Below are 14,856 nucleotides of genomic sequence, written 5' to 3' on the forward strand. Positions count from 1 at the left end.
TCTCAGCTTCCTATATTATGTCTTCCCATCCCAACCACTCAGTATGAGTCAGGTGTTATATTTATCTTAAAATAAGGATGCTAGTGGTTTCTACTTAGATGTATATATTTTATTATTCACTTAAGATATAGGAAATTCTTTGAAAAATACATGTATATTAAACTGTAATATAGATTTTATTCATTCTGCCTTTCTTGCCAATGAGCACGACTGTAATATACACATATAAGGGTTGTCTTTGGTCTGCTTATTGAACACAACAGAGTGTGTGTAAGGATTTTTTTCTACAATATTTTCCATTAATGATAAATTACATAAAAGTACTAAGTATACAACAGAATTTAGACAATGGAAGGGTTGAGAATTAGGAGACAGGAACCTTGGTTTCTATATCTAGTCAACTTGTCCTTTAGCAAATCACTTATCTAGGTTTCAATTTCTTCAAACTTCAGAGAAGAAACTTGTACTGAATGATTTCTGTGGCTATTTACAGTTACCAAGCTATAATTCTACAATAAGCTCAGAACAACTGTATTTTCAAAATTATATCATTTACCTACTGGCAATGTTTATCATATATCTTTGCTTCTACTTGTTTTTTTGCACTTAATAGGAAAGAGTACATGATTGCTTTATCTTGAAGTTGATTTTTTTTTCCAAAATCTTGAAATATTAGGCTATCCAGTGACCTTAAAAATGATCTAGCCTCTCACTTGGCCAGGACATTATTCTAGTTTCTAAGAAGACCAATTTCCTTTATCTGGAAAAGATCCAACTTTCTCTGTTATGTTCTCTGAAAAGGAAATTATATAGATTATCATGCCTAATAACTTTTACTGTTCTAGTGAAAGTTATTTCCCATTTTATTTTTAAAAATTAAAAAGAATTTGAAAAGAAAAGCTAATTTTAATTACAGGGATATTTTACCTTTTGTTTTATCTGTTCAACAAACCTTTATGTGTTTAAGAAGGTGTGTGTTTATTGCTACAATCGAATCAGCTGAATAAAGTTCCACAGCTTTATATATTCCTAATTTTGAATGGAGATACCTGATAGAAATAAAGATAATGAAGAGCAGAAATACATCTCTCTGAATTTCATGTGTCTGTCAATAATTATATCAAGAAAAGAGAGGCTGCTGATGTTTTATTTAGATTGTGTTAATTCAGTCCCTAGAACCAGATGAAAGGTCTAATAATGTAGTTTATAATGATGTGAACTGTCACTTCTATTTGAATAATGTTAGCTACAATCAAATAATTTTTCCTTTTCCATAATGGAATGTTCCTATTCTCATTGTTTTCTGTAATATCTTTGCCTCCAAGTAATTCAATTGAGGCAAAACAACATCGTGTACCTAATTCCTGTGTGGTTTAGATTATAGTTTTGAGCCAAGCTGTGGCCAGAGTTGTGTCCTTTCATGAGACACTGATTTTGTGGCTCAATATGTTTTTGGTTCTGAGCTAGATTATCTTATCCATACTCAGGGAAGTACGAATGAAATAAAGGAGCAATATGACTTTTGAAATTATATTTACATCTTTATGACTATTATTATTATTTTTTTAATTTATCTGATTTGACCCTCCTCTCTGTTCCCTACACAAATTCTGGCTTTCTGATTTCCTTCTCGAAATGCATCTGCTGCTTTTAACTGCCACCTCAGGGGCCTCTCTCTTTTCTTTCTTTTGCAAAAAAATAGCATTTCCAGATATCCTAACGCTTTATTATCAAAGTTGTCCAGGTGTCATTTCAGGCATCTCACAGGGTTCACAGTGGAGACAGTACCCTGTACCTTTCTTACCTTTTGTCTACAGAGGTGACTTTGCAGGTGGAAGCATGAGGAGGGCGGCCGAGGCAGCTACAGAAATTGTTTCCTAGGTCACGCAAGGTCAGAGCCTGGTCTCTTCGTACACTATACAAATTCCACTGACGAATATCTGTGAAAACATTGATGGTCTGAATTTAGCTGTTCTATAATATTGAGATATAAACCCTATGGGTCAATTTGCTAAAGCACATTTTACATGCTAGACTTAGCAAAATGAATCAAGTGCCATAAAGGCATGCTCATATTCACTTAAAAAAAATTAAAAGTTGTCTATTAGGTCAGAGGCTTCTAATAAATGGCATCCATACATATTTGAGATTGAGGCTTTGAAAACTCTAAGGTGGCATGTCATTATATAGGCTAACTTCCCAAAGGGCATTTTTATTTTGTAATTGCATCTTTGGCTAACTTATCTGGCTAAATTGTCATGTTATTTCTTATCTGTCATTTGCTTATCTTCATTAAAAAACTGTTCAATATCATTAAGCACTTCATCTTTCAGTTAGATGATTTTGCACGTAATTAGGGGAAAAGAAAATGGAAAAATTTTCTGATTATCACAAATGATATGGAGAGTTGCAAACAATTTGAAGTTAATTACGAGCTTAGTTGGGGGGTTAATTAATTTCTGCGTGGACTATACAGAAGATGGATTTCCAACATGTATCTATTAAGTTAATAATATCGACTCCTATTTTATAAATAAAACATGTAGGTACACATACAGCTCAGATGAAAATATCAAACTTTTATTAAATCAAAATTGTTCTAGGACTGACTTTTTGGTTTGTATTTAAGCTTTTTTAGAGGATTTTAGTCACACCAAATGTGTCACAACTTCAACTGTAAATACTCATATTTCATATTAAGATTGTTTGACATGGTCTGAGTGTCTGTCCATTTTTCCAGCTATGTTTCAGCCTTGTCACTTGCTTTTGTTTTGTTGTGCATTGTCATGTGTTTTGAAAGAATTAAGGCACTTCTTTTATTTGCAAAACCCAGTCAGCATTTTGTCACCGCCTGTTCAAGTTCCAGCGTAATGGCCCAGACCAAATACTTGGGAATGTGGAGGTCTGGGACTGACTGATGGATCTGTGTAATAACTATACCTTAACCTCTAACTAGCTTTCATTTTTCATCTTTGCAATTTCCATTTCCTCTTTTTATCAAAATTAATTTAGTCGAAATAAATGGATACTCCTGCACATCCTATGAGCTCTTCTGAGAATTGCACGGGTCTGTTAATAATTTTTTATGTCTCTTTCTCTCTTTTTTTTCTTTCTTTTTTTTTTTTTTTTTTTTAGTCTCGACCTATTCCTTCCCACCTGACTTCAGCAGTTGCAGAGAGTATCTTGGCTTCAGCCTGTGAGAGTGAGAGCAGAAATGCCGCCAAGAGGATGCGCCTGGACAGACAACAGGTACCGAGGAGCCTCGGGGTCGGTAGACACCAGCTATTGCAAATATTGTTCAGTTAGTCTGATTCAGGTAGAAGGGCGAAAGCTCTGGGATTTTGAAGTACACTGAGGTAGAGTTTTGAGGTCTTTATGATATGAATTGAAAGTTGAAAGTGCAGGATCATGAGATCAGTGGGCATCCATTACATTTTCCGTGGTGAAAAAATGGACAGTTGTGGGGCACCTGGGTGGCTCAGTCAGTTAAGTGTCTGACTTCAGCTCAAGTCGTGATCGCACGGTGTAGTTCGTGGGTTCAAGCCCTGCATCGGGTTCTGTGCTGACAGCTTAGAGCCTAGAGCCTGCTTTGGATTCTGTGTCTCCCTCTTTCTCTGCCCCTCCCCTACTCACACTCTGTCTCTCTCTCAAAAATAAACAATAAAAAATTTTTAAAAATGGACAGCTGTAAAATCAGGAATTCTGGCTAGTATCCAATTTGCAGGCTAATTACTTATTTAAATAAATGGTTCTAACTGATCATTTATGTTCGTTTTGTACATTTACCTGATTGTTTATAATAGTGACATGATTGTGTTCATTTCGAGTGAAAGTGAACCTCTCTTTAATCTCCCCTGCTCTGCTGCTAAACGTCAGTGAATTGCTCTGGGAATCTTGAAAGCACATACTTTGAAAGACTGGAAAGCTGTAAAATGGGGACAGAAAATAATGAAAATATATGTCCTGGGCTTGCTTCCGTATTAATGAATCATTTACTGTATACCCATTAAGTATCCTTCTATCTGTGTCTCCTTCCTAGGGATGTAGCTGTATGTGGTGTGGGCATGTGCATTTTGCGGGCGTTGTGCGCTTATGTCTTGCTCAGTTTTCCCTTGGTTTATGTGCCTCTGTCGGTCTCCCCTCCTCAGGTCTGAATGCCTTTCTCTGTGTTCTTTTTATCTCTGGCCCTCTTAATTGTCCATAATCAAATACTAAAGTATAGCACACAATATTAAATACTACACATAAAAGTATGCTGTGTTCTGACTTTTAAGTTATTTTTACAACAAATGATCTTGTGCTTCATATCTTTTGTTGAGTTTGGGATGAGAAGACTAAATTTTCAGTCTAATTTTGTTTTTTCCTACGGGCCAATGAGCTTCTTAAAATTATATATATGTATATATATGTATGTATATATATGCATACATATATATATATACACATATACATACATATGCATATATGCATACTATACATATATATACATATATACATGTATATATATGCGTACATACATATATATGTACATATACATATATATACGTACATATACATATATATAATGTATATGTATAATGTGTATACACATTATATATATAATGTATATGTATAATGTGTATATATATGTATGTACATATATACATATATGTATGTATATGTACATATATATAAAACAAGTATTTCCAGTCCAGGACCAAAATATTTCAAAATGTTTCAGAGTGGCAGTATTTTAAAATTGTATGTGTTTATTATTAATATGGCATGTGCTAATAATTCTAAACAATGCAAAATATGAAATCCCTGGTTAAAAATTTTTTTTTAAGTTTATTTATTTTGACGGAGACAGAGACAGTGCAAGTGGGGGAGGGGCAGAGAGAGGGAGAGAGAGAATCTTAAGCAGGCTCCACACTGTCAATGCACTCACTGTCCACGTGAGGCTCAACCCCATGAGCTGTGAGATCATGATTTGAGCCAAAACCAAGAGTCAGACACTTAACCAACTGAGCCATCCAGGCACCCCTAGCTAATATTTTTTAAATGTAATATTAGCCTCAGATAAAATGTATATGAAAATACTGATTTTGAGTTTGTTAATCATCCTTGGCCAGTCATGTTTATGCACATATGCATTCCTCCGTGAGACTTTTATCATTATTATAAGCCTAGAATCTATCTTACTTGGAACAAGTCAGAGCCCTGTATACAATACCATATAGCACAGTCATTAAGATGGCACATTCTGGAGTTAAGTACATCTGGTTTGGTTTCTCAGCCCTACTCTTACTAATAGCTCTTCAGAAAGCTACTCCATTCTCTGTGCCTCAGTTTCTTCATGGGCACGATAACAATAACAGTTCTAATCCTAAAGGGTTGTTGTGAGCACGCTAAATGACACATTTATGTTAAGTACTTAGCCTGGCATATAGTAAGCATCAACAAATTTAGCCTAGGAAAAGATTGTAACTGATGTTCTGTCATTGCCTTGGCATCAATAAATCTAGAAAGAAACATTAATAGTAGTATCTCAGATATAGGAATTTTGAAGTCAGATGAAGTCTATTTGAGAAAATATCATAATTCTAGAAACCAACATAATAGAATTCTGGGATTGAATGCGCTTTTCTGTGTTGTCTTGACATATATCCCACCTCATCTACACTCTAGAATGGTGTCAGTCATATATACAGTTGTCATGAAAATTAAATGACTGATTGGTGCTATGAACTACCTGTGATACTTCTATGTATCCACCAATATTGGGTCCAGTAACTTAACCACTGTTGGCCTAATCTATCAAATCGAGGTTACATATATCAAATTCATAGGTTTATTTTGAGGATTCAATAAGGCAAGGCATATGAAAACATAGCTCGTTTAATAAGTTTACATATACTGTCAGAGCTATACTGTATTCAAACTCCTATGTATATGCTTCCATACATACCTAAGTGGTAGGAAAATGTTACCTCCAGTCCTAAGATCGGCTATTTACTAACACACGTGTCCTATTATCAGAAGGGAATACTCATTTGTGCAGTCTTTAAATTGAGATCAAAATTGCTTCCTAGAACTTCTACCCATTGAAGAAAAGCTACTAGCAACTTTTAACTATTAGCAATCATGAGAACAGTGACTTCTAACTACTGCCCAGGGACCAGGGGGCCAGAATGGGTGGGGATCAGTGGTCCTTGACTCTGCTTCCCATGTTACCTGTTTCCTTTTTCTGTCCTCCTACACAGTGGTCATTTATTGCAAAGCTCTGTCACCTGGGAATAGGGGATGTCCAATATTTTCCCCACAGAGGAACGTTCTTTCCAGGTTTTAAAAGTGTTCAGTGGGCCTGGGATTTATGGGGGATATGGAAGAAAATATTTAAAAAAATACATTCTGTGATTTATTGGCAACCTAATAGGTGCTTTATGGGACTTTATTTTTCCTATTTAGTAATTTCAACACCCCATGAAAAGCGGGTGTTATTATTCCCGTGTCCATGTACGGAACCTAAGGCTCAAGGAAGAGGGGTTATTTGTACAGGGTCACCCCGCTGAATGAGCAAATCAGACAATGAGTTTCTACTGTGTGAGGCGGACACTCTAGATCTCTCTACAGTCTTACTACCTTCCATTGATTATATTCACTGAGGGAAAACCCGTGTCCTGGAACAAACTCTTAGGACTCCTGTCATGTGTGCCTCTGCTTGTAATGTTTTTGACAGTGCAGTGTTCTGTTGGAAAACCATCTGTTTTAATCATAAAGATATTTATGCTTTTTCATATCTAGCAAACCAGGTTTCCCCAGTAAGCAAATTATTCCAGGAAGGACATTTTTGCCTCAATATCAGCTTGAAAAAGTGCCTCACTTCATCGGGGAAATGAGTTCTAAACTGTGAACACTGATTGAGTGTTTAGTATTTCAAAATAAATAAAATATATTACACACAGATATTTAAAAATCCATGAATTATTTCTGCTTACTCTGAACTCATATTTCATTTAACGTGCCACACAAAGTGTTCCATCAAGTAATTGTGCACTGCCAACCAAAGCATGCGAATGGGACAGCCCTCTCCTAATTAGATCTAGACCTTCTTTACGCAAGTAAGAGACAGAAGGATTCTTTTGGGTGTTGGCGATGAGATCATCCTTTTCTGTGCACATTCTTAACCCAACTCACAACTCTTAGAATTTGCTGGTGACTCAGAGATTCTGTATCATATCCTTGCCTTTCTGTAGGTGCATGGAAGCTCAAAAACTGGACAGTTAAATCTGGATTCTGTTAAGCCCCATATCTGAGTGCTTGCTGCCATTGCGTAGCCACACGGAGAGCTATAATTATGTATGTCCTTCAGAGTTTATGAAGCTTGATGAATTAATTGGATTTTATAAAGCTGTTTGAGCTATGAACATGAAAGGTGTTATGGATGTGTTAAATACTTTATTTCATATGCCCACCTTACACCACAATCTAGACGAGTCTGGTTATTATGCAGCCTGAGCCCCAGAGCAAGCCAGTGGCAAGGACAGGAGACTACCGTTTCATCTGGAATCAGATTTCACAGAGCTGAGGTCAACCCTCAATGCATTATAGAATATAGTCCGCATTTCTTTTCTTTTAACGTGAAAATCTGGAATTTTTATGGTACGTAGGAAATTCTTCCTCACTCTGACAATTCAAAAAACTGGTCAAAATCAGACTTCACTTTTATGATTCTATGTCATAGCTTATCTTTCAACTAAAAGATTGCCTTTGTTCAGTCTTTATTTCATTCCTCTTTCCTTAAAAACAAAGATCTCTCAAGATTCTTGGTTACAGTTCATCTGGATAGACAAGAGCAGAAAGTGAGAGATTAGAACCTGCTACTTGCTGATGATTTATTTCCCATTGGTGTATATTTTTTGCTGTTTTTTTAAAGGGATGATATATGTTTCATTTCTGGGCTTGATGACTGATAAACTTAGGGGATTCATGAATAATATGAGTTTCTTTGGTTTCTTTTCTCTATCCCCAGTTCTTTCAGTTAGTTTGTAGTGCCATATTGGGGATCACATAAAACCAAGGGGTAAGGGCTGTGACAGCATCAGTGCAACAGACACGGCCCTCGTGAAGGACAGCACAGCACACGTGCTAGGTGACTGCTTTTGCAGTGATGAGGACAGATGGGAAGTCAATGGTAGGCTGTGATGTGACCTCTTTGACTCTATTGAAAAGAACATAGTGAAGGGGGCAAGGGGACATGGCTTGTTAGTTGCTTGTGACATAATAAAGGGTGAGAAATCAAGGGAAAAATTACTGAAAACTGGGTGTTTTGCTAATTTAAAAAGAAAAAAAATCAGAGCTAGCAAACCAGCATGAAAGCACCAGCCAGGACCTACAAACACTGAGTGAGCCTAACATCGTTCCTGCTACTCTGTTTTCTTTGGCAGTGCTGAATTCCCTGCGACCTGCTTCTTGTCATGATTCTTCCTGTGTTCTGTTAGGGTGGACATCTTAGTGAGCATATTATCAAAAAAAGTGTAATTGTGGATACAAAGTTGAAAATATAGCTGTGTAAGCATGGTGGCAGTTTTGACACAGACTTTTTATTTTCTCAAGGACATTTTTGAAAACGAGCTGAAGCCCCCCTGGTCAAGACAGAGTTTTCAAGACACGCAGCTTTTCTTTCGTATTTCATTGTGTCTTGTGTGTCCTTTTGGTACCACTCATAAACTGTAACAAATGCACAACTTAAAGCAACATTTTTCAGTAGGGTTTTATGCTTAAATTGAAACAATGTGATAGTAACTGAGATGCAGCTGGAAACCAATTTCTGTTCCTTTCCAGCCCACACCCCCAGGCTCCCATTCTTAATCATCCTCAACTCGTATTCTGCTCCCACCATTTTTCTTTCATATTTATAACATGGTATTTTAGAGAAAACCTGACATCTTTGAATATTTCAACATCTGTTTCAGCACGCTCCTCTCATCTGAAGGAGAAAATACACTATAGAAGGACAACAAAGTGCCATAGAGGGTAGTTCTTGGATTACATTGTATTTCCTTTGTGACATGTGTAATTTAAAACTATTTAGATAGAGGGGCACCTGGGTGGCTCCGTCGGTTGAGCGTCCAACTTCAGCTCAGGTCATGATCTCGCTGTCCGTGAATTCAAGCCCTGTGTCAAGCTCTGTGCTGACAGCTCAGAGCCTGGAGCCTGTTTCAGATTCTGTGTCTCCCTCTCTCTCTGATGCTCCCCCATTCATGCTCTGTGTCTCTCTCTCTCTCTCTCTCTCTCTCTCTCTCTCTCTCTCAAAAATAAATAAATGTTAAAAAAAAATTAAAAAAAACTATTTAGATAGAATAAACTTCCCAAAATCATCTCACTATACGGGACCTTATTCTCCTTACTCATGGTAATGTTAAGGTGAAGAATAGCATCAGAAGTGTTTGGGGATGCAGTCCAGTGCGAGGTGTTTTCCAAGCCTATTTTATGTCATCGTCATGGCTTTTAATGAAGTGAGGAAACTGAGGCTAAAGCTAACTTCTCCCAAGAGTGCAGAGTTGCTCAGGGTAGAGCCCTGCTTTGATCCAATCCTTGTGCTTTTTAAAATCACTTGTTCCATTTAAAATCACTGAAGAAGCGGCAGCTACAGCTGTCCTCTGATATACGTGTGATGTGACAGCTCACCGCTCTTGGTGACACGAACTTTCCAGATGGTGAAAAACTATTGGTAAAGTTCCAAACAATACACAGTACAATATTCCCTTGATTTACATAGTAGTGATATGCCTGAAATAATGCATATTTAAAAGCATGCATAAAAACTTTGTGTTCATACCTGAAGTGAACTTTTAGGCTCAGGTGATTGTATGTAGGCTTCCACCCACCCAAAATATCCAGAAGGACTTATTTTAAAATCCACATGGGAGGAGAGACAGCTCTTAGTCAATCAAGACTGCCTGGAGTTTCCAGGAAACTGGCCCCCCACCCACTTCGTGCCTGTGTCACCTGCTATATATTTTCCAAATGTCCCCTCTGAGTGGTTGGTAACAGTCTTTAAGAAGCATCGACACAGACAGATAAGTCTAGGGTTTGAATAGGAAAGGGAACCATAAATTCACAGATACATTCTTTGATAGTGAACCCCTAACTTTGTAACTCCCATCTGAAGAGGACTGGCCTTGAGCTGCAGAACCCACAAATTTTCCATATGTTTTGCATTTATCATATTACATGAATTTTCCCTCCATCCTTTTCTCCTTCTTTTACTTTTTGTTTTTAAATTCACCAGACCCTATAAATAAAAATTCCATGGTGTCAGATAAAAATAAAGGGGTCCCTTGATTTAATTTTTATTTCTTCGCAAGTGTGAGGCAATTAAGTATCAATGGCCATATCAGTTATGCCCTCAGTTAAAAAAAAACTAAGCCATATGTGATTTCTAATTCCAGTTTTATTCTTGAAGTACAATTCCATTTTGTATCCATCATTCAACTATTTTAAATCTTTCCCAAAATTACATTTCTATTCTTTCCAATTTTGAAGTCACCATCAATTAAATTTTTACGTTAGATATTTATAACAGGGGTACCACAACATCCAGTGCTTGGCTACAGATAGAACTCCACAGAAAGATAAGGCTCTGTAGTCTTCAGAAACGCGTAGTTCATCCATTTGAATCATCCATAAATACGCCATTTGCACACTCACCATTGGAGGGCATCACTTGACGGTTCTTCGCTTTCTGTGATGGGTGTGCGCTGAACGATCTACTTACATCATCTCTAAAAGACCTGGCAATATGTAGTGAATAATCATATTCTAAAGGAATAGAGTTTTTTCCTATATGGGAAATAGCTAACACAGTAGATATCAAACCATGACCTTGAATTCATGAGCACCAAAGAATAGACCAATCGGTAAACCAATCCAGAGAGACACGATGGCAAGCATTCTCACTACTGCAGACCTATCATCATACCTCTACTAGACCAGAGCAGACTCTAGAATGGGTATAATCACATTTTTCAATAATAAAAATATGGTAATATTATATGTTCCATTACATTTTTGTAAACATACAAAGTTTTAGAAGTATAACAACTAAAGAAAAGTAAAGATATATGCCAAAATAAAATGCTTTACAGTTACATAAAATATCCTTTGTAGATCATTATAATGCATTTTGCCACTCCAATTTAAAAGTTTGAGCTTACTGTACACATTATATAATATTTGAGAAACAGGGTTAAAATACTTTCACCGGAATTTTTATTTGCTCTGTGGGGAGGAACACTTGACCTGAATTCTGTTGATCTTTTGTAAGCAAAATAATTGCTTTATGAGTTTGTATTCTTTCCGCATTAGCTTAATGCAGCTGGACATCAAATGTGAATTAATTCCAACTTGAGTTTTTGCAAGATACCTTTTTAATGGAAAAAGTTTTAAACTTTATTCTTTTTCCATGTTTTTTTAACTTCTCTAGGTACTTATTTAAATATTTCATTTATCTGTATCAGCAAGGAATATGAGTAGGAATGTTAATAGGAGAAAATTGCTTCTAAATAAGTTCTAAAGTGGTTTATTTAGCAAATATTCATTGTATGGAAGATATTTTGCTATATACAGAGGCCATGAAACAAGTAAGAAGAGGGGAACCTTTACTGAGGTTTACTAAGTGCTAGATTTAGTAGCACTACATTGGTTTTTTTGTAGATATTCCGTTATTTCTGACAGTATTGCTGCTGAACAGGTATTTTTATTCTCCCTTTACAGATGGATAAGACATAATACTTTTCCTCAAGAAACTCACATTCTATTAAAGATAAGTGAAATTAGCATGATAAATAAAATTATAAGAGCATGACCAGATTGCTGTAAGAGCCAGGGGACAGCACTCCTAATTCTGCCGAGGGAACCCAGGAGGGCTTCCCAGAGGAGGCACTATTAGATCCGGACCTTGGGAAGTAAAGGAGATTCTGACAGACAAAAAAGCTAAAGGATGATATTCTGGATACATGGAGCATTTCCATGCATGAAAACTTCTTGAGTGTTAAAAATCACAGTCTCCTGTGAGGGAAACAAGATTCTTGGGGGGAAAAAATACAAGGACAGGAGATTGGACATGAAGATTTAAACTAGGTTGTGTAGGCACTTTATATGATGTTATTTGGACTTTTAATGCATGCCAGAGAGGAGTGTGAAGGAGACTGAAATGTCTTATTTTTACAAAGCTTCAGAAGCCTATGGACAAGGAGTATTGAGACTCAAGGGCAAAGGTGAGGTCCTGATTCAGACAGGAATTACTTTCCTTAACACCTATCATTTCAAACTTGCTATTGATTTTTTTTTAAGTTTTATTTATTTGAGAGCGAGCACAAGCGGGGGAGGGGCAGAGAGAGAGGGAGAGGGAGAGAGAGAATCCTAAACACTTCTCTGTACTAACAGCACAGTGCTTGGTACAGGCTCAATCTCACAAATCGTGAGGTCATGATCTGAGCCGGAATCAAGAGACAGACACTTAACGGACTGAGCCACCCAGGCGCCCCTCAAACTTGCTATTTGAATGAGATGATATGCAAAGCTGAGCATATGCCAAAAAGTGATTGTGAAGATGAATCTTCTGCAAAATAAACAGATGGTTTCAGGGTATTTCTAAGTTAAACATGAGTGACCTGGGCTTACCTGCTCTTCTGTGCCAAAACCTTAGCTCAGCGAATTAGAAATCAAAGTTTAATGTTTTCCTGTAGTTTTAGTTTATGAAATTATATGCAAAGATTATTCTTCTGTCTTAAAGATCTTTTTATCTTTATGATGTCTCAAAAAGCTGACATTACAGTTTTCATCAATCAGTGATTTTTAAATCTTTTTTTCTTAAATTGAGAATATGGTTACTTTTGTATAAAAGTTTTCCTTAGCGTACATATTTTCCTTGTGTAATGGTATATCAATTTATATCTGTATAGTAATGCAGAGAGCATCATTTTATTGGCCCCTCATAATATTGTGAAACATGTCGAGTAAATGGTTTCCTTCTTCTATGGATGGGGAATCTGAAGCTGAGAACCTTTATCCTTTTGGGTGATATCCATGTGGGGTTTTTTGCACTCAGTCTACTTTACTGTTGGGTTTTCTGGCTTCATCGAGAATTCTTGCACATTCTTTTTTATTTTTTTATTTTTTAATTAATTTAATTAATTAATTAATTAATTTAGAGGGAGAGGGGTAGAGGAAGAGGGAGGGAGAGAAGCTTAAGCAGGCTCCACACGCAGCACAGGGCCTGATGCAGGTTCTATCCAACAACCCTGAGCTCATGACCTGAGCCAAAATTAAGAGTCATACACTTAATCAACTGGGTCACCCAGGCACCCCTCCCACATTCTTACAGAAATGATTTCTTTTTAGATTTTTAGGTACATCTTTGGATTCAGATGTTATTAGTTTCTGGATAAGTGTCAGGATATGGGTAGGTGGTTTGAATTCAGACGGAGAAATTCACATACTATGTTTATACACTTCTTGGTGCCAAAGTCAGGCGAACATATGGTTAACTTCGCTCTCTGTGAATACAGCATCTTTGTTAATATTGATTTTAAAATGAATTATTTTTAGGCTTAGTAGATAAATGAAAATCTGCCATATTCAATTTATGCCAAATGCACTCATTTTTATAATTTATTTCTCATAATATATTCATTTTCTGTCCTGTCTTTTCTCTTCAACCACTTTAAAACCCACTAGGTACTCAAACAACAATATTGTGTGGATTGGGGAAATTTAGCCATAGTCACACATTTATTATGAAATTAGATAATATAGTGGCTTGACAAATTGGACTGTGCTTCCTAAAGAGATTTATGATGACTGACATGACTCACGTGGTAAATACAATGAGACCCGTGGCCTCAAGAAACACATTTTTCTCTCAGTAACTCAGCACTTTGGGAAGTGGGGTTTCTGCAGAGCTGAGTATTTGGGGTAGCTGAATATTAGCTTTCCTTAAAACATCATTTTACTTTTGTTTCTGTTTCACTTATTTTACTTTTCTTTTTTTCATTTCATTTCATTCAAAACTTTCAGTGTGTCTTCATTTCATGACAGAAGTCTTCTGATCATAAATTTTAAGCATGGATTTCATTATTAATCTTTACCAAGGCTTGGGCAGTTCTGATATTAGAGCCTTACCTATAGGCATGGGTACTGCAGAAGAGGTGAGCGTATAAAATATGTCCTAGAGAAAACCCCGGAGGCAGGTCAGCCTGCTTTCTTGGTAATTTTCCTCTTTCTCATAATGGTCAAAAGAGCCTGGCTTTCTGATAGGCTTGCTGGCAATATTGATATTTATTGACACCCTCTTTCTCCTAAGTTTCTCACCCTCAGGAAGGAGCCACATCTTTCCTGCACTATCAGTGTTCTTTGCCTTGTCAACAATATTTTTTAAAAATTATTTTCTGGGGCACCTGGGTGGTTCAGTTGGTTAAGCGTCTGACTTCAGCTCAGGTCGTGATCCTCACGGTTTGTGAGTTCAAGCCCCACGTTGGGCTCTGAGCTCTTAGCACAGAGCCTAGAGCAGCTCAGAGCCTAGAGCCTGCTTTGGATCCTATCTCTGTCTCCCTCTCCCCTGCTGGTGCTCTGTCTCTTTCTCAAAATTAAATAAATTTAAAAATTTTTTTAAATTATTATTTTCCTTTAACAACCCAATGGCTTCTAGATGTCGACAGGACATGCCTGTGTGTGTTTTCATTTACACCCTGTTCATGGGATATAAGAAAGACTACCTCTCACTACTGTTTGAGGAGTTTATGCACACCTATTTTCTAAGAGGCCTTGCCCGCACCCTTTCATAAAGAGAAAAATGATGCATATATAGATCAA

The 14,856-nt window shown here is 36.8% G+C and overlaps 1 protein-coding gene across 7 annotated transcripts in view; it reads left to right on the forward strand.

Annotated features, from left to right (window-relative positions):
- NOL4 (nucleolar protein 4) overlaps window positions 1-14,856 on the forward strand; it is a 424,003-nt gene that overhangs the window by 313,020 nt on the left and 96,127 nt on the right. For all 7 annotated transcript variants that reach the window (XM_049620236.1, XM_049620230.1, XM_049620231.1 and 4 more), the window contains one exon: window positions 3,136-3,249. In XM_049620236.1, the coding sequence (XP_049476193.1) occupies window positions 3,136-3,249 (114 nt within the window). The remainder of the gene's footprint in view (window positions 1-3,135; window positions 3,250-14,856) is intronic.

The sequence above is a fragment of the Panthera uncia genome (assembly GCF_023721935.1).
Source record: "Panthera uncia isolate 11264 chromosome D3 unlocalized genomic scaffold, Puncia_PCG_1.0 HiC_scaffold_8, whole genome shotgun sequence".
NCBI lineage: Eukaryota > Metazoa > Chordata > Mammalia > Carnivora > Felidae > Panthera > Panthera uncia.